We start from the raw sequence: 25,483 nt of genomic DNA on the forward strand, positions 1-25,483 counted from the left end.
GGTACATCGAAATAATATTCAGAAATGTGCTGTTCAGAAGTCCACAAGATTTCTCCATGAATGATTGTAGTGTCATCTGGATAAAACTTTAAACCTGACATTAAGCAAATGAACTTAAGCTTTTTGAGTGAAACAAGCAAACAAAAAACCTCAACCAACCAACCAGCTCAAATCCCTCATTAATTTATAAATTCAGTTCCACCAAGACCTTGCTTATCTCTTGCTTCTTGCACATTTTCAGTTATTAGCTGCTCATAGAATTCTTCTGTTTTTCAGTCCATCCTTGACCAAATTTTTTCCATCTTATGTTGGTAGTAATTAGAATTTTGATAAATTCTGTTGTTTGGACTATATTCAGAGTTTTATTTCAATAGTTTATTAAATTGACAGAGTAGAGGAGTTTTCAGCCATTCAGCTAAAAAACCTCAGAAAAAAATTTCAAAATGAGACCTATCTGGATCAGTTTAATGTCTTTCTCAAGCAGAGAACTTGTTCAGATTCTAAGTTAGAGAGGTATATTACCATGAGACCCAGACAGATGGGTTTACATGAAAGTAATTCACTGTCCTGAGATGAGATTTTTTTTCTGTCTTCAAAGTCAGCATATGCTGCTTCTCAGCATCTCTCTGAAGTAAGATACAGAATCATAGAAATCATAGGATCATAGAATGATTTGGATTGGAAGGGACCACCCAGATCATCTAGTTTGAAGGAAGATGGCATGCAGAGAGGTATGCTTAACAAAAACTTTGTTTCCATACAGAATGCCCATGAAAATTCTCTGTGGGCTTTAAGAGGTCTGTTACATGGACTCAGTTCAAGAATTGCAGCCCAATTCTGCAGTTTGTCCTTGTGAAAGGAAGGTCTAAGGTGTGGCCTGGTTTAACTCCTGTAGCAGCTAAGCTCACACATCCTGTAGCAGGATAGGGGGGAGAATCAGAAGGGTGGAAGTGAGAAAGATCAGGGGTTGAGATAAATGTAAGGAAAAATAAGGAATTTTTACTAGTTCCCATCGGCAGGCATGTGTTTAGCCATTTCCAGGAAAGGTGGGCTTCATGATGCACAACAGTGACTTGGGAAGAAAAACACCAAAAATCCAAATGTCCCCTCTTTCCTCCCCCTTCTCTCATTTTTTATTGCTGAGAACAGCATCATATGGTCTGCGATATCCCTTTGGTTATTTACAGGTTTAAACTTTCAAATGTAAAAAAGTACTTTGAAAATATTTTTTAAAATAATATCTGTCATGATTACTTTTTTAACACTTAGTATAAAGCAAAATAATAGAGATTTTGAGGATTTACCTATAATTATAATATCTTAACACTGCCTTTGCAGGTATATGATGCTGATTGATGGCAAGAATGAAGTTTATATGATTGATAGAGACAACTCTATTTTTCATGTATCCAACCTGGAGTTTCCATTTCGTAAAGATCTTCGCTCGCATCTAACAAACACTCTTCTAGATGGGGTAAGGAGCATACTGTATAATTACTGTAACTATTTCAGTGATGTTTGCTTTTGTTCATAAACAGGGCCAAGTTTTTAGGCCTGGATCGGTGAATCATAGGATTTCAGGAGGAATATAAGTTCAGTCACTGGCTGAATGTGGGAGTTGCATTTTGTAAGAAATTACTTACCTACAGAATAGGACTGATGACTGCTCTGGGGGGAGCTGTTTGTCTTTGAAATAAATCAAGGTATTGAGATGACATTCTCTGAATATGAGAAAAGCCTTGAAGAAAAATCTAAAAAATTATTGCAGAACTTATCTCTTCCTACAGCTTTATATTTTGAAATAGTAAACATGGTCAATTTTATACAGCTTATGGAAATAATTCTAAAATTTGATAAAATTTTCATGACATTTTGATGCACTTTTGTGAATTGATGTCTCTGTTTCTGTCACCTTTATTTTCAGCTGATCTGAATTTTTGAATGATTTAGAAATGACTTAGTTATATTTGTTTAAGGCTAAAAACATTTCTAAGTTGCTATGTTAATTTAAATTGTGTAAACTTGCTAATGAACTTTTTGAGCCAGTTGCAAACCAAGCTGTAAAACATATAGATTTGTGTATTTGGAGGCTGGGCTGGTGGCAAACTTTTCACAACTGTAGCCACAAGAAGAAATTATTTCTTTCTTGACTGTCCCATTTCACATGACTGAGAGAATTTCACTAGCTCTTACACTAATAGATCAATGCAGTTTCCTTTTATGCAGTTGCAGTAGTATTGGAGACTCTCCATTGCTGTAACTCCTGCTTGATGAAGTATTTTTGTACCTGAGATAGCTTCCATATTGATCCTCTGAAGCCTATTGCACTTTTCAGCCATATTGTCTTTATTAACTTTCTTTCCTTTCTCAGGCTCTTGTTGTCAGTATTCTACTTGAAATGTCACTTCTGTGAGTGATGTGTCTTACTGAGCACACATTTACATGTGAAGCGTGTGTAAATTGAGTCTTCGAGGATAATTACTGCAAGGAACGATGTGCTGTCTCAGGGACAGAGAAGCAGATAATGGAATCTTTTCCACCACCTCTGCTTCATTGAAAAATTGAGAGCATAATGCAAGAAATGCCATGCTGTCAGCTCAGAAGTGGTTGCACAAGCTGTCGTGTCTGGAAGGAGCCTCTTCAGCCAGGCAGCTTCTGAATGATATACATATTATTCTTGATGGCATACATTAGGTTCCATGCTTTTGAGATAAAAAGCCTGGTATTGCTGTTTTTTCCCCCTGCTACTTCTAAGGCTCTTGAGAAAGTAATGACTTGCTAGCGTTCATATGGTACAGTCCTAGGTGTTCTTGAGGGAAAAGGCTGCTCTTTCATTTGTTTATTTAATTATTCCCTTTATTTCAAACAGATGTTTTAGTGAAGGTGGCTGATATGTATATGGTGGAACACAGGGATATTGAGATAAGCGCATAATGTAGCTGTGGGGCATGGAAGAGGGTCTCTGATCTGGTGTGTTGTGTTCCCCAGATTTATGGTTTAAGTCTCTTAAGAATGACTGAAGTTCTCTCAGGTACCCAGGGCATGAACTATAACTTTGCTTAATTTGTGGTTCTGTAAAAGTTTGACTGTTAATAGTGCATTTTGGTGTTTCACTTTATTGGAATAAAATGAGTCTTTAGTGTGTTTTTTTTTCCTCCTACATTATTTTTTAATAAAGTGAAAAGCAAAGTGACATGAAATGAACAAGTACTGATTGAATGAAGTACCCTGAGATAGAACTAAAGCCTTTCAATGAATAAATACTTTTCATAGTACAGATTTCTAAATTTGTTTCAGTACGGTCAGCTAAATAAAAAGATGCTGCTGGAATTTTTTTTCAACTGAAATTCCTTTAACAGGTTTGAGGATAAGGCTTGCCTATTACTTGAAGCATCTGAAGAACTTAGCTTTGTAATTGAATATTTGTCTAATGTTGATGCCAAATGAAAATTTCCATGAGTGATCCTTTATTCTAGATATATGCATGATTGATTTTATTTTATTTTTTAAATCCATGGGAAGAAGTTGGCTTTTTCTCTTAACATATTTTGCTAATTAGTGCTTGAAGGGCTGTTGAAATTAATTCTTTAATTGCAGGCTGAAGTAGTTCATACTTCCTGTCCTTGAAGTAGCTTTCTCTCTTTCAGGGAATGAAAGTATAGATTGAGGTGGTCCAATTGGTTTTGCTTTAGAATATTCTTAAAAATATGAGAAAAAAGGAAGCAGAAAACAGAAATATCAGTGCCATGTAGCAAAATCCTACTAGTTTTAAGAATACAAAGATTAATATCCCCCTAACATTATTTAAAATGACAGTATACATGAAACTTTCATAAAGGCAATTTCCATGCATTCAGGGATCTTTTAACTTGCTTTAAGGCCTCTGGTGTAAGCCTTTCATGTGGTTGTCTTTGAGAATTTCAGATGCATTTGTGGTTCATTTTGGGCTGAAATTACTTGCAAACAGTTCTTATGTGCTCAGTGACGTCTTGGGTGATGACAGATCTGCCCCACTCTGTGCTCATCTCCAGCTTTTCAGTTGCAATTGTTCAGTCATGGAAGAAAGTTTTCTGCAAAGCTCATTAAAGCTAATTTAAATTTCACCTACAGGTGACTAGTATGACTTATTCCTTTAGAAGCCAAGTGTTTTGCATCCATGGTGCTATCTGAGGGAATGCACAGAGTTTTGTTCAAATGTTTCGGCTGTCATGCAAAAAAGCTAAATAGCTATTTTCAGGAGCTTTCTTGGCATTCTGTTTAGCTTTGGAACAGTTGAGTAGAAAATGCAGAGTCATCCTTAGGCTTGAAGTAACTTTTACAGTTTTAATACAATTTTAAAAACTTTAATTTTTATATAAAATTCTGTTTACACTTCAAGACTTAAGAGGGCCAGGAACTCCATAAATGGAGAGTGAGATAAAGATGCATTTATGTTTTTATGTCAGGAGACACCTTATCTATTTGTAAGCTGTCTCAGAAATTGCAGAACTTAAATCTTTTTGAGTTTGTGAAAGCTGGTGCAAAATAGATTTATGCAAAATAGACTTAAGAAAAAAGGCAAGAAACAAAAACTGTTTTCATTCCTGAAATTCAGCAGTGACTAGAATTGTGTTAAAGATAAATGGATAAAGGATTAAGAAAAGGCTCAGGAGAAAAAGGGAAAACAGATATATTATTTGATCTGATTCCATACTCTTATGTCAACAAAAAAATACATTCGGCAAGTGGCTGGTAAAATTGGATCCTTTGCTTTTTGATTGAGTTTTGGATTATTTTAAGTCTAAGTTACTCTAGAGATATGATTCAGGGAAAAAAACCCCGTGAGCTCTCAGTCCAGCATTGTTCTTCTGGTACTTGTCCAGCAAAAAGCTCTTAGCACTGTTTCAGGTCTAATATACTGTACAACTGTGCTTTGCAACACCACAGGATTGAGGAGAATAACACCAGCACAGTGTTGCCAGACTATATTGCATTAATTGAACACCGGTCCTTGTTCTTCAGGCCCATGGGTTAAGTGGATACCTTAACCAGCAGCTAATGGACAAGTGGTAATAGCAGAGGTAGCTTTGAAATGCACAATACTGGCTGTAAATCTGCATGGAGTCTGTAGAAGGAGCTGCAGAGATGCAGGTGTGCCTTAGGGATAATGTTGTTATATTAGCATATCATGTGAGAGGGTTTGGGTTTAAGTTTTTAGTTATCTAAAAATTGGCTTAAATGTAGTCTTATAGTACCAGGTTGTTACTCAGGTCAGAATGAGTGAGTTTAATTGTGGTCATTTCACAAAAACTACGTTTTCCCATCTTCTCTGAAGTTGTCTCTGGGGTCTATTCCCTGGTGTGTTTTTTCAATTCTGATAATTTCAGGGAAGATTCTGAAATCAGATTGTAAAATAATGATGTGTTAGAGCATTTCTAATCTGAACCATTCCCATGCTCACTTTGCAGCTTTTGCCTTATGACAGTTGTATTGGCGTAACTAATGGAGCAGGCAATGTTGTTGTCATGATGGAGATGAGCAGTGCAGGAATTTGTCATCTCATCTTCTAAGGCATATTGTGCTATTGTTTTTTGCTCTGGTAGCTGGGATTTCAGTCAGGATGTCAAAGAGAACAGGAGGCAGGGGAAGAATAAAAGGAGGGAGGAGGTGAGGAAAAAGGCTTGTTTGATCAGTAATAGAATAAAAATGTATACATGTCTGAAGTAGAGAAAAAGTTAAAAATAAACACTTCAAAGGATGTTTAAAAACAGTTCTTGGTCCTCTTTGTTGTATTTTTTAATCCTTCTTAAACTGAATATGCAGAGATTTGTATTTTTAAAATTAGGCATAAAATCTTGTAATATCAGGCATTGAAATGTTTTCAGGGTTTTGCATACAAATGCTAACTTTGCATCCAAGCTGAGGTTCTGAATATGCATTCTGAGAAAGTGAGGCCTTAAACCCTAAGTATGTGCTCAATTAAATGTGTTCCAAAAAAGTTGTTTCACCTACCAGTTCAGCTGAGAGTTAATGAAAAACAACGTCATTCTTTTGTTTCACTGTTTCTTTGTTATTTGTTTCACCTGATTACTATCAGGAATTTCAGGTGGGGTTTTTATCCTGGGGTTTTTTTCCCCCTTGCATTATATCTTTACACCTTCTTCCAAGTTTGCATATCATGCCTTCTGTCTCTTGAGTTGTACCCATCTGTTCTTGCATATATTGTCAAAGAAGGCATTGCAGCATTGTGTCTGCTGTTCCTTTGAGAGCTCACCAGTGTCCTGCCTAAATACTGGACACTAGCACAATGGCATTTTGTTACATCACTTCCATGCAGACCTTTTTTGCACAAGCTATTTGACAGTGCCTGTGACTAAATTTTTAGAGAGAAGATATTGTAATATTACAAAGGAATAGTTTCCACTCATTGGATTCATGTTTTTTTTTAATTTTTAATTTTAAAAAAGTAGTTATGTGGTATGATATGTCAGGTCAACTCAGGGAGTCATTCACAACACCTGTGGATGCTGCACATGGCTTTGAAATCCCAGTCTCCATCTCAGTGTTGTGTTCACAGAGGATGAAATTCCAAAATACTAAGTAGGTAATTTAGATTTCCCAGTGGTTTTTGGGAACAACATGTTCATGTCTTCTAGTTCAGTTTTCAGTTCTTCAAGCTTTATGTTTGCTTTAAACCAAATCTATGTTTTTACAACTGAACTGCTTGGGTTTTTTTTCAAAGCAAATTGTGGTTAGATGCTAGGTATAATTCAAGAATCTTGTTATTGTTGTACAGACTGAAAATTAATCTTACATGAGTCAATCAGACTTTTTTGGGTTTATTTTGTAGCATCTACAGATTCTGAGAGAAATTAAAAGGTTGTAAGACATAAAAATAGCAAGACATTAACTAAACAAAAATAGAGGTGATGTAATGTTCTTTTTTTGGAACAATTCTTGAACTCCTGATTTTGCTTTCATCATGTCATAGTGAACTGTTTTCATGTTTTTCAGTTGTTTTATGTTGTTTGCATGAATTTGAAATTTTAACTTTTAACTTTAATTTTTTTTAATTAAAAAAAAAATCTGTAGCTGATACCACTTATTAGCCAAGAATCAGGTAGGGGAGGGAGGTAGGGAGAGGATGGATTGCATTTAGAGAAGTGGTTATTTCAGAGTTGTCTCTGGAAAACATCTTCCTGTGGTTGGTTGTTACCGTTTTCAGTCTTCATTGTTGATTCATCAAACTCTATATACTATGTCTAATTCCTGTCATAGGAAGCCTGAGTTACAGATGTAACACCCCCATGTAAGGAATCTGTATTTTTGCCTGTACCATTAAGTTCAGGAAACACACTTGTGTTTGGATGTTGATCAATAATGTTCTTTCCCCACCTGGCCTGTTTTCAGTCTGGTTTGCTGGTACATATTGAATGTTAACTGGCTGCATGTGGTGCAGAGAGTGGCTGTGATACTTCTGTCTGAAGGAGCCGTCCTGTTCAGTCACAGCGCAACAGCGTTCAAGCAAATTGCAGCTCTCAGTGCTGCCTAGGACACTTTCAAAATTAAAAGATCCAACCTGAGCATAGACAATGAATGTGAATGCTTGTTTTTTACTTCCTCACTGTTGTGCTTCTGACTGTGGGCAAGATTTCCAGTAGTGCTTGGTTGGCTTAGGATCACAGTTCTTACTGAGGTTTCTATAACTCATTATTCAGTCAAGACTTTAAAAGCTGTGGGGAAACTAATGAATAAATGTTGCAAATCTGAATGGGAAGCTCTAGCACAGCCTCCTGGTGTTTGTTTTGTTGAATGCTTAATGAGAGACTTTTAAGACCACAATATTATTTTTATAATCTTGACCTGTTGTAAAATTTTTTTGTAATAAAAACGTGGCTGGTGTTTGCATCATGCTTGCAGGTATATGCATATATAAATGTGTCAACATTCTTCTTCTGTGTTTATGAAAAAATGCCAATGCTTTCTCTTTTCTTTTAAGGAAATGATCATCGACAAGGTTAATGGACAGGTTGTCCCACGGTACTTGATATATGACATTATTAAGTTTAATGTAAGTACTTTCAGTTTTATTGCTTATCATAAGTTATTAATTCTTACTTCAATTTTAATATTTTTATATAAGTAAGAGCTTCAGAGTAAATATAAACACCAAAATCATTTGAGTATTTTGCATCTTGATAACGAGCGATGTATCAGAATTTAGATTGAAAGCAGCCTTACGACTTGATTTATTTCCACTTGCTCAAGAAAAAATGGCCATTTGAAACAGTCTGCTAGACACTGTTGGAAAATTTCCCATTTCTACAGCATGTTTGAACTATTTAGGCAGTGAAATCAAGAGGGGACAGAGGAGTTAACCTGGTGTATTTGTTAGCAGAGCTTCACAGTACCTGTTAGGCTGCTCTGTCAGCTCCTTCTCAAATTTCTGTTTGAAACCAGGCAACTGGTCCTCTGCTAAGTCCTCAACAGCAGAGTCTCCTGGTGGCACAGGCTGTAGGGAAAATGTATAATAAGGAAATATATTGCAGAAGTTGTGGAAAAGGAGAATGGAGTGTAGGAATAAAATCGTTGAGTTCCCAAGAAAGAACTGTTAAACAGTACTGGAAATAGGAAACTTGTTTTCTATAAAACCAGCTTTCATATACAGTAAAGGTTTGAATATCACCAAGGGGCTCTTGCTGGTGTCATTTACAGACTTTTTTTGTTATTGTTTTCTTTATAGTAGCCCACATGGTATTGTGTTTTGGGTTTGCACATCAGCATGGAATAGTGCTATAACACAGGGACACTCTCTGTTATTGCTCAGCAGCACTCAAGCCCTTGCATGGCTTCAAGCCCTTTTCTATTTCACCCTGCTGCACCAGTGAGTAAGCTTGGGGTGCACAGGGAGTAGGGAAGGGGACACAGCCGGGACAGCTGACTCCAGCTGACCCAAGGGACATTCCTTGTCACGTGACGTTGTACTGTGCATATAGAGCTGGGGAAGAAGGATGTTTGTAGTGGTGGCATTTGTCTTCCCAAGTCACCATTACATGTGATGGAGCCCTGCTGCCCTGAGGATGGCTGAACACCTGCCTGCTTATGGCAAGTGATGAATGGCTTTCTTGCTTTACTTTTTTTGCATGTGCATCTTTTGCTATAGCTTTGAAACTCTCTTCATCTCAAACCCTGAGTTTCCTCACTTATACCCTTTTGATTCTTTCCCCTGATGTTATTCCAGGGGAGTGACTGGCTGTGGAAGGTCTAGCACCTACTGTACTTAAACCACAAAAATGTGTTAAATTTAGTCAAAATAGCCCATGGAGAAAACACGGGTGTTAATGCTTCTGGAAAAACAAAATGATTGTTTCAGTGCACCTAACAGGACAAAAGCAGTATTAGTAAACCAGAGGACATTTCAGACTTTCTAAACTACAGTTGACTCTTCCAGTCTTGAGTAAGGTACTACTCAGCTCAGTCACTCAGTGTAAGTGGGAATTGCAAGTGTAGGCATGGTACCAGTCACCAGAAACTACTTAGGTATTCTTGGAAGCATAGTCATACTGTGACTTAGGACAGCTGCTTTTAAAAGGAGTAGTTTGTGGGGAAGATGTGTTAGATTAGGACTAGAAGCTTTTTGTTAACACATTTTAATTCTGTATCTGGATGTCCTTTCTCTAGCCTTTTCTGAAAAGTAGGTGTTAGTTTCCTGGATCCCTCCTACCATGAAGACTTTTCCCTAAGCAAGATTTCCATGTACTCTTCTGAAAAACACAGTCTTTTATAACCACTCATGGGTTCTCATTTTTCATTTACGTCTTCTTACCTGCTGTTGTTCCATGTTTATTAACCTTCATGTGTTGCCTTCTCTCTGCTCTCCTTTTAAGTCTAACCTGCCATTCACTGCCATTACATTTCCTTTGAAGTAAACATGTAATGTTAGAAGTGTACAGTCATTCAGTTTGGGATGTGTATATAAAAGCACAAAATAACACTTTTCAAAACTCATAATTATTTTGGTTAAGCTTTGTTTTGTGGTGGAAGGGGAGGAAACTCTCATTCGTAGTGAAGTGTCCGGACTTAACATGATGAATCCCACTTGGTAAACAGGAAAAATCATCAGTAGGTTTCCAGGGGATTGCCACTGTTTAAGAAAAGTCTTCTTTTGAGCAGTGTTTGGTTTTGTTTGGTTTTTAAGAGCTGTGGGAATGAGAGGAGGAGCTGGTTACCATGTAATACTTTTTTGAAGTCAAGGACAAATTAAGATAATGTTATCAGTATGAATACAAGCAGGGCTTTAGCTGCAAGAAGTAATTAACAGTGGGCTACTATAAAGATTAAAAAGCACAGCTGTTTTTAGGTTAATTTTAGAAGCTTAATTATAAAAATGGGCACCCTAGGATGTTTGGCTTGGCAAGAAATGATCAACAGAATTTTGTCACCAAGAGAGGTAAATGTAATATAACTTGTAAATGGCAAGAAAGGGTAAGTTCCTATTTAAGTTGTGTAAGTTAGGTTTTTGTTCATTTTTTTAGCAGATCTTCAAATAAAATAATTACACAATGCCTTGGTCCTGTTCAAAACCAGAACATTCCTCCCCACCATCCAAACAAACATCCAAACCCCCAGACTCCAAAAATTCCCCAAAACAGAGATTGCTCTGGAATTTAGCAGTTTGTTTTGATCTGGAAAGCAGTTGAGTCTTGAAGGTGAATGATGGAGTTACTGTATTGCTCTTCATCATGAGTTACAAGATTTGCAGCATGTCCCCTGTCTCACCCTCCACGGGACTCAGCTTTCTCTGCTCTGGGAGATGCAGCTTTGCAGCTGGGGAAATGTACATTTAAACCCCATTGATAAACACCTTTGCTCAGGGAAACCTCATCTTTTAGTCAGGTCTCATGAACTAAGATATTTTTAGCTGAGCTTATTCTCAAGTGCTTGACCTATTTTGCTAGCTAAGCATTGCAGAGTTTTCTGGCTTTGTCAGAATATTCCTTCTGAAATGTTGCATTCATAATGCAGAGAAAGAGAGTGGATAAGCACCTAACTGTTACAGATTTTAATCCATGTTGTTACTGGTGAGGCTTATTGTTACTTGCTTTTTGATTTTGCTGTAGTGTGTCAGGAATAAACTCTAGCAGCATTCTAGAAAGAAACAAAAGGAACTAAGAGAATAGACTGACATACATAGTGTATATTTGGCAATGGATGTCTCTACAGGAAAGTCTTAGAAGGAAGGGAACATAAAAATTTAGTTTCGGTGGTTGGGAGAAACCTATACTTGAGCACTTGAGCAAAACATGTCAGTTGGTTTTGTTGTCTCTTTCCATGAAAAATTTTGTATTGAATTGTGATGCTTATCATGTATAGCTGCTGCAAAAGTCTGTCTTCAAGGATGCTGATAGAACCCTTTGACTATTTCTTTGAGTTACTGTTTCTGTGACATCTAGTTTCTAAAAGCTTGTAACATCCCATTTTGTTGCAAGAGATGTTTGTGTCAAGAAAAACAAATGATTCTTCAGATTTAAAAAGATTTTTTTATTGTAATTTTCTTCAGTCTGAAGCATGGCGTTGATTGTTATTAATAGCACCTCAAAATATGACATTGCTGTCTCACTGCTTTCATCTCACCTGCTAAAGTCAAATTCATAGAAAGAAAGCTGTATCCTAGTGAAATAAGCGTGCCTTTCGACCTTTGTGAGCTCCACACACAAGAAATCTGGATTTTTCATATTCCTCTGAACAGAAAAAGCTAATAGACTCCTTGTAGTGTTTAGTCTTAATGAGTACAGAGCTGAATCCCTGCAGTGCATGTTGCTTTTCAGCTTCTTGATTTGTGTCTGTGTGTGGTTGAGTCCATCATTATGGTAACTGCAGCTGTATAGCTACAATTTCAAATTTGGTAGATAATTTGGTGGATAATTCTAATAGAACAGAGGAAGCTAACAGTAGAATAATTAATAGCCCCAGAAGCAAATACAAGCAAATCCAAATCCCTTTTCATCTGAAACAGTCCATGAAAAATGTGGCTTCATTCTCCTGTTATCTTGGAGACAGCTCTTCCTGAAAAGCCTTGTTTTGAGAAGCTTTTTCTTAGATAATATTCAGTAGTTACTTGTAAATGTATGGACACTAAACTTCAGCAACTATTTTTTTCCTTAGTTAAGTAACAAACAGTAACACTGGCACGATGTAGGATCTAATTAATGCATTCTTAGCAAAGATGCTGAAAATGAGTACAACTTTCCTTTTCCTTTCTAACCCTGGCCTTTAAATTTTTAAACTCTAGCCAAGTTTTTGTGAGACCAGATTGCAATGGTAAGAATAGACTGAATGCTTGAAAAAGAATAATTATTTGAATGCTTAGAAAGAAGATAGAATTTTGATGAAATTTGCTAATACTTTGTGCATTGAATTAAGTCAAGATCAAGATTTCTTTGGGTGTCATTATGTGTAGCAATGCTGTTGCTATTGATAAAATTTGTCATGGTAAACAGATCTCCTGGTCATAAATCCTGCCCACAGCCAATGTGCTCATTGAATTAATGCATGAAAAATGTTTGTTTCAAATCCCTGTAAAACATTACCATGTCTGACTTTTCTGTTACAAACCTCATTTCAAAGCAATGTAAGGCTGACAGTCCATGCTGTCTCTCACTTATTAGCCTATTAACCTTATCTTAAACTTATACTGTGAAAGTGTTGAGGGCACAATTCAGATGCAAGTGTTTAATTGCATCTCTTCTGTGACAAGTGCACCTGCCTACCAATCACCTGCCCTTAATTTTGATTCTGAATTCTTTTCAAATGGTATCACCTGAAAATACTTTAACATTTACATTTTAAAACATTTAAACATTTAAAATGCTTTTGTTTCTAATAGTACTAATAGAACTCTGAGCAGTAAGTGTACTATGGGTATTCTTGCTCTTGCACCCTTTAGATTATTTCTTGTGAAGACTTATCTAGCAAACACCCAAATGCTTGTACTGGTGCTCGTGCTGTGTGTTATGTTCTCAATATGCATCACCTCATTCCTTCATGGCTCAGGGCTATCAGGTAAATGAAATACAGACCATCCACTCAGTTCTGTCTTGCTTTGCTTTCTGCTGTTCAGTCTGGGAGAGGTGCATTAAATTTGCTTTTTCTTCCTCCTCCAGTTTTTATGGTGCTGTTTATTGAGAGCAAGGGCAGCCTGGTCAGATAATGGATTTGAGTATCCTGAAATTACAAAAGGGCAGCATTTTTACAGTATAAGAAGAGCAACAAATGGTGTCTTATAGGGTAGAGAATCAACACAGTAAGGTAGTGATGCTGCAGAAGCTTTTTGGTCTGTGAAGTAGGATTGATGTATCAGCTAGTTGTCATTTTAAAGTCTTTCTTGCCTTATTCCCCTTCCCTGTTGATCACCTTTTGTCTATCATTAAAAACCTGACTTATACATCTGAATACCACAATTTGAAAATCTTATTTCTTGGGTAAACTTTCAGACAGCTACCTTGTGCTTGCTTCACTGTTACTCCTTGTATTTCAGTAAAGTGCACAGCAACTGAAAAGTAACATTTCTGTTTATTCCTGCATCCCTTTAAAAAAATGTCCTTTGCTATGATGCATGCAAAATTTAGATTGTTGTTGAAGAGTGATAATTAGTACATGCTGACCAGGATGTATTTCCTGTTTTCATGCTCTTATTTTTTTATCTAACAAGCTACTTGTTGTTGGGGAGCATTCTCTAGTGTTGTAATTAGCTTGAAGCTTGACTGTTTTACTTGTTGGTTAGATTGTGTGGAAAAACCCCCACAATAACCATTTATTTATTTATTTCCCTTACATCTATTACTTTTATCTTCCTTTTCCCAACCCAGGGGGCACTATGGTTCACATTGAACGTGGTTTTATTTCCATATTTTCCAAAATAACGCTTAATAAAGTATTATATAAGTGAAAGTAAGTTAATTAAATTCTATCACGCCGGTTTTATTCTCAGAATATAAGTGTTCTTATACCTCAACATGAAGCACATCTCTCCAGAAACTTTTTGAATGGCACATTATCACTAATTCTCAGGGGAAGAGAGGCAGTGTTGCTCCTGGGAGAGGGATATAAGACAAGTAGTTCTCCAAGAGTAGCTTTAGAAGTTACCATGATACTAAATCCTTTATATTTTTCAGTTGTTTGTGTCTTTGTCGTCTGTACTCTTACTTGCTTACTCTGATGTGGTACTTTTTCAGCAAACTATGAAACTTGCTATAAAAAAATACAAAGTTACACCTGAAAGTTTAAGTTGGGTTGTAAATGAAAATAACTGAGATATTTTAAACCTGAAATACAATTTGGAGAATGAAGTCCAAAACCAATTTTTTTGTTCTTAGGAGATTTCCTTAAAGAGCTTTTCTCAGTATCTTTGTTAAACAATTTTCTGCTTCTCATGATTCAAACCTTTAAAACCCCTCACTTTTTACTTTCTTTTTTCCTTCTTACACTACAGAAACTTATGATTAAATAGAAAAACTGTGTCCTTCTCCAGCTCACAGTTTATAATAGTCATTCCCATAAGTACTGCCAAGTGGACTTAAATCCAGCTTCTGTCTCAAGCAAATACTCAGATCTCTCAAAAATGTGGCAGTAATCACAGCTGAAGTGGATGGTGTGAAATACTTTACAGTGGGGCAGGTTTTCCAGTTGCATTATCTTGTCCAGTTTTCTCAGTACTGGCAATGACGTCTCAAACTGGGCTTTTCTTTTCTGACATATTTCAGAACAAAAAAAATCTGTAGGCAAAATAGGGTATTGGGGAAATGTCACATGGAAGCAGTGAGTGTTCCAGTGTTGTAATGTCTTATTTCCCTAACTTAGTTTTAATTACTCCTTTTTTACAATTAATCTAGCAACAATATTTCATTTTTTCCCCTGTCTCTTCCCGTCTTTTTTCTCCCTGTTTCTTCCCATCTTTTTCCTGTTTCTAGGGGAAAAGAACTAAAGAAAAAGAAATAGTCGAAGTTAATCAGAAGGATGTAGCAAATATAATAACTGTATATTTCAGGATTGTTTTTAGGAGGTTGAAAGCAGGACCTCACTAATATTTTCTTTTTCATGCCTAATTGGGAGAAATTTGGGATTATTCAGTCTGGAAAAGAGAAGGCTTAGGGAAGACATTATTCCAGCCTTCCAGTACCTGAAAGGAAGGTCAAAACCCCATGGAGATATATTTGTACATTCTGTTAGACCTTGGCGTTGTCCTTTGGCTACTAACTTCTTTCCTTTGTAGATTTTAAAATTTATTTTCAGTGATTATTTTTAAGGAGATACCAGAACTTTTGTACCTGAAAGGAGCCTAGAACAGATCTGGGGAGGGACTTTCCACAGGGGCCTGTAGTGAAAGAACAGTGGGGAATGGATTTAAACTGGAAGTGGGCAGGTTTAGATGAGATAGTAGGAAGAAATTCACTGTGAGCTTTGTGAGGCACTGGAGCAGGTTGCCCAGAGAAGTTGTGGATACCCCATTCCTAGAAGTGTTCAAGGCCAGTCTGGATGAGGCTGTGAGCCATCTGATCTAGTGAAAAGTGTCTCAGCCCATGGCAGAGGATTGAACTGGATGATCTCTCTAATGTCCCTTCAAACCCACTCCATTCTATTATTCTAACATGTTTGAATAGCCTGATTGACTGCTATGGTCTAGGAGAGGATGTGAATGCTGTAATTTCATAATTTTAAAAATATTTCTCTTATTTAAAATAAATATGAAGACGAATATAATTTTCTCTTGAAATGAGTATTGCATTTTCAGTGTTTCTTACTCATAAGTTAACCATGTCCACAATGAACTAGATATCTAAAGACAGATTGTGTACTGAAATGATAGATATTTGCAAGTCTTCAGGTGTTACAAGCTTAATTTTTAGTTCTATCATGATTTAGGCAACGTAGGTGGTTCCTTTTCTAAGTCGTTGTGAATAAGTGCTGATTGTACTACTATTTCCCCCCTCATTTCTAGTTTTTACAAGACTTCATACTAACTGTACTAGACAGTCTTATTTTAAATACCATGAAGTGATTTATATTCTAAAAACACTAGTGCCACAATCTTTTCAAGTATGAAATGGCTTGAATAATGTTTTCAAGATGAAGGAATTTTCCCACGGTTCTTTAATTCACTGCAGTGATAATTCTTTCTCATAAAGACAGCTGTGTGAAAACCCAGCAATAGCTATTCCTATGAAGGGTCATGGTGAATGGCTGATAGAAAGGAAGAAAGTGTGAGGAGAGTAGAAGTAGAAAGAGAAAATACTGACTGCAACACAAACTAGGTGGTCCAATTAAGGTAAGAATACCTCCATACTGCATGTAACACAAGCACTAGGAAAAATAATTAGAAAAAACTGAAGCAGTAAAATCCTGTGTTTGACTTTGAAGATAGCCTAAATTCAGTGTAAAATAAATTATTAAAACTTATATTCCCATATGCAGTCTTTTTGTGTGTAAATATCCCATGGTGATAATGACATATCTATTCTATAATTAGGGTTTTTTAGAACTATGACTTTTCCTTCTGTAATTGAAGTGGGAAGTTCATCTACTCGAATTACCTGAGGGGATGCAACCAGTCTAGACAGAACAGGATTCCTTTTCGTTTTAATAATTTACGTCCGAGTAAAATTCCCTTATTGAGTTCTGGTTTTTAGGGCTCAGAAGGATTTCTAAATGAAGTCACTGTACATGCAATCAATGAATTTGACTGAGTTGTCTGTTCTCTGAAAATAGCAACTACTAAGCTTTCAGTGCCCAACTGGAGCTTTGTTTTCAAAAGGGAGGGCTTAGGTGTTCATCTGTGCTACATGCTTGTTTCCATAATTCTGCCTCTTTTTTGCCAGTATTGGTGATGAGAATCATAATTCAGTCACTTCAACAGATTGTAAATACTCTGCTTTGTTTATGTTACCTTTATACTGGCGGTGCAAATTTATCATCCAGTTTCAGTTACAGAGTTTTGTGGTTTTTGTTGTGAATTTGTTTAAAGTTTTGAGCAATCCAGGAAGAGTAAGGGACAAAGCAATGGTTGTAGTACAATCTACTTTTTCTGTTTTGGTCATATCTGTTTAGTCACAGTTTTGACAGTCCTGCTGTTTTGTTCAAGTTATGTTTACTAACAAAAAAACCCCATGGAGATATATTTGTACATTCTGTTAGACCTTGGCGTTGTCCTTTGGCTACTAGCTTCTTTCCTTTGTACATTTTAAAATTTATTTTCAGTGATTATTTTTAAGGAGATACCAGAAATGTAATGTATGTCTCAAGCAATACTTTTAATAGGTCTGATTCTTCAAACTATTTTTGTTCTGTGGTAAATCAGAGCAATATTCCATTGTAAGAAACAGCAACATATAAATTGTAATCATGTTCCTGCAGCACAGTAGTCGTATTATTACAATTGAAACAGTATTTCACATGCTATACCTTATTGATGTTAAGATAAACTTTAGAAATCTTTTGAAACTGCTGCATTCCTTGCCCTTGTCATACATGTTTTGAATATTTGAGTGAAAAAATTTAGAAGACCCCCAAAATTTTAAAGTTAGATAACTGCCAAAAATTTAAAATGGATTTTTAGATTTTATTGATTGTCATGCCTTTTGCCTTTTAGAAATAAAGAACTTAAGGGTCATATTTCTATACAATTTTTCTTTTCTCTGATACTTTACTTTTAATCCTGCTTGAAAAAGAAAACTTCATAGGAAATGAAAAAAGCCTTTTAGGCATTGAATGTAGTAATAATCTTATTTGGAAACTCAAACAGTACCTTTGGATTGTTTGTATATAAAGCTGTGTGTACAGAAAAAGCAGCATCTATAAAACCATGATCAGAAGAAATATGTGCCAGATCATTAATATAAAACTAAAAAGATTAGACTGCATGGTGTTCAGAAGTTGGGAGAACTAATAATGGGCTTTCATTGGGAATACAGATGTCAGCTGTGGGTGCCTTGAATTGTCAGTAATAACGTTAAACACAGGGTAGAATATCAGGCTAAGCTTATTCTTTATTCTTTATTCTTCTCTCAAAATCATTAAAGCTGAGACAGTTGTGACATATGTTGTGCTCTGGCTCAGTAAGTGAAGACGTGCATGGATGTATATCTCTGTGTGTGTGTGCTGAATTATTCATGTCTCAGGTCCTGCTCTGGAGAAGCAAATGGAGCATGCTTTGCTGGTGGGTACACTTCAGCCATATCTCATGGAGGAAAAGAAGAAATAGTCTCAGTTTATCCTGGCCCATGTTGGTTATCAGCTGTGTGCAGAGGCCCAGGCATTATTCTTTTTGCTATAGCTGTGTGGAAAAAGGCACATAAATACCAAAATCAAAGATGAAGTACATTTATGGAATTTGGTGTCTGTGTAGCGTGGTGTGTTCACTGCATCCATCTAGGTAAAGGACTTTCCATGTAAGGATTATGGAATTTGCTGAGCTGTGGCCACGAGGTAACGTTAGAGACATAGGAGAAGGGAAACTCATGTGGAGGGTGATGGTGGTAGATCCTCAGGGATACCTTTTTCCTTGTAGAGGGAGAGGCTGGATGTGCAGCAGAAATCACATTAGCCTTTTATCCCACTCTCAGCCACTCCTGCCATCTTGCTGATGCAGTGACCTGGGGTTTGAGTTCCTCACCTGATGTAGCATGAGGTTGTGACTTCAACATGAGGTCTCTGTGAAGTGGATGGAGGGCAGGAGTACAGCCTGACACTTGTCCAAATTGTGTCTTCTGGCACCCATTTGGAGCATTGTTAGAGGGACCGATCTTGTTGGGTGGGTGGGGTTTTTTGGTGGTAACATTTTTTAATTTTCTTTTTTTTTCCCTTTGCTTTTTTCTAATCTCCATTCAGGAAATAAATTGCCTTCCCCCATCTGCTCAAGGCAATGGATATTAAATAAACTGCAGACCCTGTTTTTCAGTGGTTTTAAATCCATTTATTTTTGTGATTCATATGTGACTTGTTATGTATGATATCTGTTGAGAAGTTAATTTGAAATAACTGGAGTTTAAATTTAGAAATGTTGAGTCCTGGGTGGATTTCAAAGTTCAGTAGAAATTTCATGTTAGGTTTTGAAGTTGTGTGGAGGATGTTTTAGCATCAAAACCATATTTTGCAAGCCCACTCCATGCTGTGACCTTAGTGCAATGCACAGAGTTTCAACAGGTGAAGAAAGCTCAGCTACTTGAGGAAGAGGTGTTGATTCAACCGATGACTCTTCTGTTAAGGCTTGTCTAAATGAAATTTTGCTTTAGGATACATTTTATTTACAGTGAGAGGGAAGTGTAACTTTCTGGCATAGGTAGGAGATACATGCTACTTGTTAATTTTGTTTTACCCTTTGCTAACACACTTTCTTTAGGTTAAAAACGTCTAGAGCAGGAATTATCATTTTATGTACTTCAGTAACTAGGCTGTCAAGCAGTAGTGACCCTCATCCTTCTCAGACGACTAAAAACCTACATATTGGAATAAGATCTTAATTATCTGAATGCTTAAGTTCGTGAAACATCTGTATTGCCTAAAACATGCTATTACTTAATGCCTGGATTTAGATTATATATGCATCAATGTCTTGGTTTTTGACAATTATTAAATGTGTGCTTTATACACTAAATAATCTCTTCCTGGTTTTGTCAAGGTCTCTGAATTATTTATTACAGCCTACGTTGCCCTCCTACTTATTTGCTAAAGCTAAGAATTTTATCACTTCAAGATTTTGGCTATGTCTGGGATAAATGTGTAGTAGATTCGCAACACCTTTTTGTAATTATGGGAAATGTCTAATAACAAAGAAAGAGCCACTCTCCTACAATATTGCTTTTATTCAGTATGTCCTTGAGTTAAATTCAATTATGTGCTATTTTCTTATTGCTAATGTCCTGTGCTTTTGTAAGAATGAAATACTCTTTGACTTCTTAGTTTACTAGTCTGATGAAGAAGTAGCTTGGCAACATTGTCTGTGTTTTCCTTTCTCATATGATCTTATGTCAACCTAGCTTTGACCTTTATTTGATGGAACCTAGTGATAATATACCCTTCTATTTAACAAGCTTTAAAATAGAAATATATGATTGGCAGAACTGCAGGAAATAATTAGTTTCAAGTAGATGAGAAAAGTGAAAGGAATATTTTAAGGAAGTGATTCAGCTGGTTTATGGTGCATATGAAGTTGCCTCAGCTTTTAATTTAATTGTTTATGGATGGAAATATAAATCACTGTACAAAACCATTTTTTGAAAGAGTCATTGTAAAAAAAGCTTTCTAAATAACCTAACTGCTTATTGGCTTATTGGAAGCTCAAATGTATGAAATATTAATTAGTTAATTTGCTTTTTCAGACCTACTAATAAAATGTGGTTGAGTGGAGAAGATACTATAGGGAAGAGAGCATGTGCACTAGATCTTGCTGAAATCTACCTAGAGAATTATGGGGGTTCTTTGAAGTGATAAAAAATATATATACACATTTCCCAGGAAAGAATTCTTCAGTCAGTTTTTCAGTCAGTTGTTACAGGGATTGAGATGTGTTTTCTGTGTTTTAATTACATGAACAAACCAGGGCAAGCTCAGTCACTGTATAGATGAATACTCAAGTATGCTGTACATAGGGGGAGAAAAAAAGGAAGGAAGAAAGAAGGAAGGAAAGATTGATTGATTGATCGATTGATTTTCCAACATTTTGTCTGTGGCACTTAAAAATCTATAGATCATGCACCTGTATTCTGTGAGAAGTGAATAAAGAGTGAACCACTCTCCTGCCCCTTTGATTTTTCCATACTCTTAATTTTCCATTCATTTGAATGGCTCCTTACTGATAAGACCTTCATGTTTGAAAGGAGGACAGCACTGAAGGCAACATTTACAGCCAGCTGAGCTTTCTTCTTCATGAGCATGGATCAGTGAACAGAGATTAGGAGACACTTCACCCCTGGTGTCTGCCACAGGCTTTGTATGAGATGTGCTTCCCCACAGAGTGATGGTGGCTGGGCTGCCTGCTCTTGTGTAGACTGAAGCAGAGTCCTGAAAGAAAGTGGTTGTGAGTTACGTGTGGTATGGGAGCAATACATAATTCTTAAAGCTGTTGCCATGAACAACTGAGGACTTATGGTAGAGGTCTAGTAGGTTCTAATGCTAGCAAAGAAATAGAAGACAAGCTTAATGCTGCTTTGGGAACATGAAATGTCAAAGGTTTTGGTGAAAGCCAATATAATTTTGGAAAGAACTGATTAAATTCATGTCATTTAAATAGGCACTCTGTTTTTCTCCTAATTGAGATACCTGTTCAGAGACTTCTTGCTCTCTTACCTTTGTGTGCCTCATCAGAATGTAATTTTGCCTTTTTTTTTGGCCTTCTTTCCAGTTGACCAGTTCAGATCCTCTCTGAAGCATATCGGAGCAGTGCTTTTTTCCTTTGAGTTGCCTTTAGTGCAGGAGGTACTTGGTAGCCAGTTCTTCTGCTCAGCTGTACTGCTGCCCCTGATGATTTGAATCCCATGTCTCCCCAGTTTCCTTTGCTCATTACTTTCAATTTTTGAAGAATTCTGGTTTGCAAACCAAGGCTCTGTGAGCTTATTCCCTATAGGCCATGAAAGGAATGGGTTTTGAAAATTATTTTCTTTGTGAATGGGATGGCAAAACGAGGGATGATCACATGTAAATAACTTTCTGTCCTTAATCACACTTGTAACAGTGCAAATCTATGAATTTTGTGTCTCATTGCTGTGAAAGTGACACCTGATTGAAATGAGCTTTAGAATTCATTAGTTGACAGTTGCTTGTTTTGTTCTAGTGATATCCATAGCGTGTTTTCCTCACCATCTAATGCTCAAAATATAATGAACTCCATTGCAACCCGTTACTAATCTGACAAATGCGCATTTTGAATGCTCATACTGATCTGGTGCAATGCACCAAATGTAGAAAGAGCAATGTAAAGCTGCTGGTTTATTTCAGATCTTGAAAGGTCAGGATATGCTGCTGAGGCTTAGTGAAGGGTTTTACTGCCTTTTTGTGACTGAGCCCTCGAATATCTTGCAGGTTTTTGTAGCCATTGTTTATTGGCACATTTTCCAACTGCACCTATTATTCTCTTTTCTATGACAGAAAAATGAACATTAATTAATGTCTCTTTCAAGGCATAAATATCCTACACTTAAAGCAAGGCGTTCACTTAAATATGTAAATCTCATTGCTTTGTCATTAAAAGTATTGTGAGCAAAATTATCTAAATGACTTCAGAGGAGAGCTATGTGGAGAAGTATAGCTGCCATATAAAAGCTATAATTAGGGAGTATTTAAATTATTTTGCTTAACTTTAAAGGTATTTGGGTGTTTAATTAATGTATGCTTGAATGCATATTACCGATTTCTAGCTTTCTTTGAACTTTGATTTGGTTAAACCTCTTATAACCTGGGAAAAAATGTTTGAAAATCACACATTTGGGGAAAAATTTAGTAACTTGATAATTCTATGTATCTGTAGTTTTCTGTATATTTTGTTAGGAAAACTTAAATTGTTCAAATAATTTGGTGTTTGATTTTAATACTGATTTTTGTAATTTGGCAGGGTCAGCCTGTTGGAGACTGTGATTTTAATGTTCGACTTGCATGTATAGAGAAGGAGATTATATTTCCACGACATGAAAAGATGAAAAGTGGTCTCATTGACAAAGCACAGGAACCCTTCAGTGTTCGAAACAAACCATTTTTTGACATCTACACTTCCAGAAAGGTAAGCTCGATTTCAGTTGCTTTACGTTGTGCTACTTGAGGCTGTATAACAGTGGTAGGTATAGGTTTTCTCTCAGCATTTTTGTTGTGTCTTCCAGTGAGTTCCTTTGCTAACCAAATGTTCAGCAATTGTTGTGGGGTGACTGGCAGCTTGGGATAATTCTGAAAAGTGGGTTTTTTTGGTTTTATTACTTATCTCACGCTTTTAGAAAACAGTTTTTGAAGATATCAATAAATCTAAAATACCAGGTAAAAGTTTAGGGACATTGTAATCTGCATTTGAGATGATTGTGTTTCAAATGCAGTTCAGTCAAGAATTTTTTTACCCTAATGTGTTTCCACCACCTTAAAAGCATCTTTGAGATATGAATATCTATATGCTTTTAATTTATTGGGATATTTGGGGTTGGTGTATGGCTTCTTTGGTTTTTTTTCCTTGGATTTTTTTTTTTTTGTTGGTTTGAGGTAGGTGTTTTAAGTCTCAATCATGACAGACTCTGAAGCCTTCTACATTTTGGAGTTTAGGTTACACATTTTTCTTTTTGTACAATGAACATTATAGGGTATTTTTGTCCTCATTTAAATCAGTCTTGCCTAGTGAAATATGTTCTTTTTACTACTCTTAAAGCAGAAAGCTTCTTAGGCTTGAAATCTGATCATTGTTTTCAATAAGCAAGAAGTTTTATGTCAATATTTGAGAATTGTTTGTATGCCCTATGATAACTGTAAGGACTTTTAGGTAGCAGTACCAGTATTGATGTGGAATTTTATCTATGACAATATTGGTAAACGCTTAAGAGAAATAATTATTGGTTCAAAATAGATTTCAAATCTGTATCTGCTCAAAAGAATAGTATTCATAAAAATATATTCTCAAAAGATCAATATATAAACTAAGAATTATTGTTGCTCTTACTTACCTCAAAATACCCTTTCCATTTCATTACTTCTGTAAACTTGATGAGTATGATTCCTGTAACACTTCCTTAGGGTAATGAAAAAAGCCTTGCATTTTCATATTCATCATAACTTTGTGAATTTTTCATTATGTATGGTCAGAATAGACTATAAACAGTAGTCCAGTCTATTGAAGCATTGCCGTTTCCTGAAAAAAGACTATTTAAAAATAGTATTGTTTTACCCAAAGGATCTTTATCCTATTTTTATTTAGTCATCTCTGCAACTATAGCAACAAACATAGTGATGAATGCCTCATCAGTATAGCTGAAAAAGCAAGCAGACTTCCTCTTGCATCAATGATGAATGTCTTGAGAGGGCTTGCCAACTCTATGTGCAGGACAGCAAGGTCTGCAGAAAGATGAGGAATTCCTTCTGTCCTCCAAGTCTGTTCATATCCATCAATCCCTCTCCAGAGACAGGTGCTGCTGAATGGACCCTAAAGAGTGACAAGTGGGACCTGCTTTGGTAGATCCTCTCCTTATGTTCAATGAGACATTTTTCTTTTCTTTTCCAAGAAGAGTTGGATCCTTTCATCTTTAGGCAGGATCTAACAGGATCCTTCCTTTCTTGACTATAGTGAGCAGCTTTGTGGTGCTTAGTTGCTGGCTGGGGTAAAACCATTACAAGATCCTTAAAGATTTACCCCCTTGAGTGGTCTCAGAAAAGCTGTGATATTTTTAAGTCTGGGTTTCTTCCCTACTTTCTTTGCAGTGTATTCCACTGAGAGAAGATGTGGCTTCTTAAGTCACCCCCAAGGCTTGTTGTTGTCAAAGATCAAGGAGGGTAGCAGTCCTTGGTCACAATAAGATGGATCTTGGATTACACCAGCATATTCAAGCGTGAAAAGGTGGAAAACCCCTACCTTGTCAGAATGGCTTTCATCAAAACTTTTGGAGTATGATTTGGAGTTGCTTGGTGTAATTTTTTTTTTCCAGTGTAGCTAGGGTTTGCTTGGGATCAAGAAAAGAATCAAGTGTACTTCATCACATCTTAGTTTTGTTTTGAGAAGCTTTAATTTTTGAAACATGTTCTCAGGATGCCATTTGAACTTCACAAGAGAATGCTCTAGGTCTCTTTTTTACAGCCTCCCTCCTCATTCTTTTCTATGATCTGAGTTAAGACATTCCATTCCATTCTTTTTAATAAGAATAATGCATCAGTAAATGTGTGTTAGATTGTGTGGACTATAGGAAGATTACTCAAAAGGCCAGGAGCCTCGCTGCTATATTTAATAGCAGAAAAAGTGGCAAAACCTTTTAATTATACCAGAAAAAATGAGTGTTTTCCATGTAGACTTAGTTATTTTCAGTGAAAAAGTGGGAAGTAATTATTTGAAACAGTAATAGCAGTAAACTTTGTGCTGTGTTATATAATACATCCACTAATGAAAATGTTCTTCGAGTTATGGATTTGGAACTTAATGCCAGAGTTAGGTACTGACTGATTTTTATTTTTTTTTTAAATCTTGAAATCAATTTCCTGTGAAATGAAATGCACTTTTAAAGTGCAATTATAAAGTATGACAGTGTTTGTAGTTGTGTCTTGAGATTTAGTTTTGGATATTGGAAATAAAAGCTGCGTTTTTATAATATTGCCTTCAGGGTTATTTTAAGATGTTTGAATGGACTGTTATTTTTTGTAAGACTGAGTTTTAGTGGTAAGACCAAAGAAACGAACAATCACTGGAGAGCAGGTTGTATATTCTCAGAGTCTCTAAAAATATTGCCTTGTTGAACTCTGATATTGATGAAGAAAGCAATATCACTAAATCCCTCTATAA

General features: G+C 36.2%; 1 protein-coding gene across 1 annotated transcript in view; it reads left to right on the plus strand.

Annotated features, from left to right (window-relative positions):
• Window positions 1-25,483, plus strand: part of RNGTT (RNA guanylyltransferase and 5'-phosphatase) — a 170,856-nt gene that overhangs the window by 41,203 nt on the left and 104,170 nt on the right. Inside the window, exons 9-11 of the mRNA XM_054280289.1 lie at window positions 1,339-1,474; window positions 7,979-8,050; window positions 22,580-22,744. Of these exons, the coding sequence (XP_054136264.1) occupies window positions 1,339-1,474; window positions 7,979-8,050; window positions 22,580-22,744 (373 nt within the window). The remainder of the gene's footprint in view (window positions 1-1,338; window positions 1,475-7,978; window positions 8,051-22,579; window positions 22,745-25,483) is intronic.

Source organism: Melozone crissalis, unplaced genomic scaffold (assembly GCF_028551555.1).
Source record: "Melozone crissalis strain CALT ecotype California unplaced genomic scaffold, PUWL_Pcris_2 ptg000027l_1, whole genome shotgun sequence".
Taxonomy (NCBI): domain Eukaryota; kingdom Metazoa; phylum Chordata; class Aves; order Passeriformes; family Passerellidae; genus Melozone; species Melozone crissalis.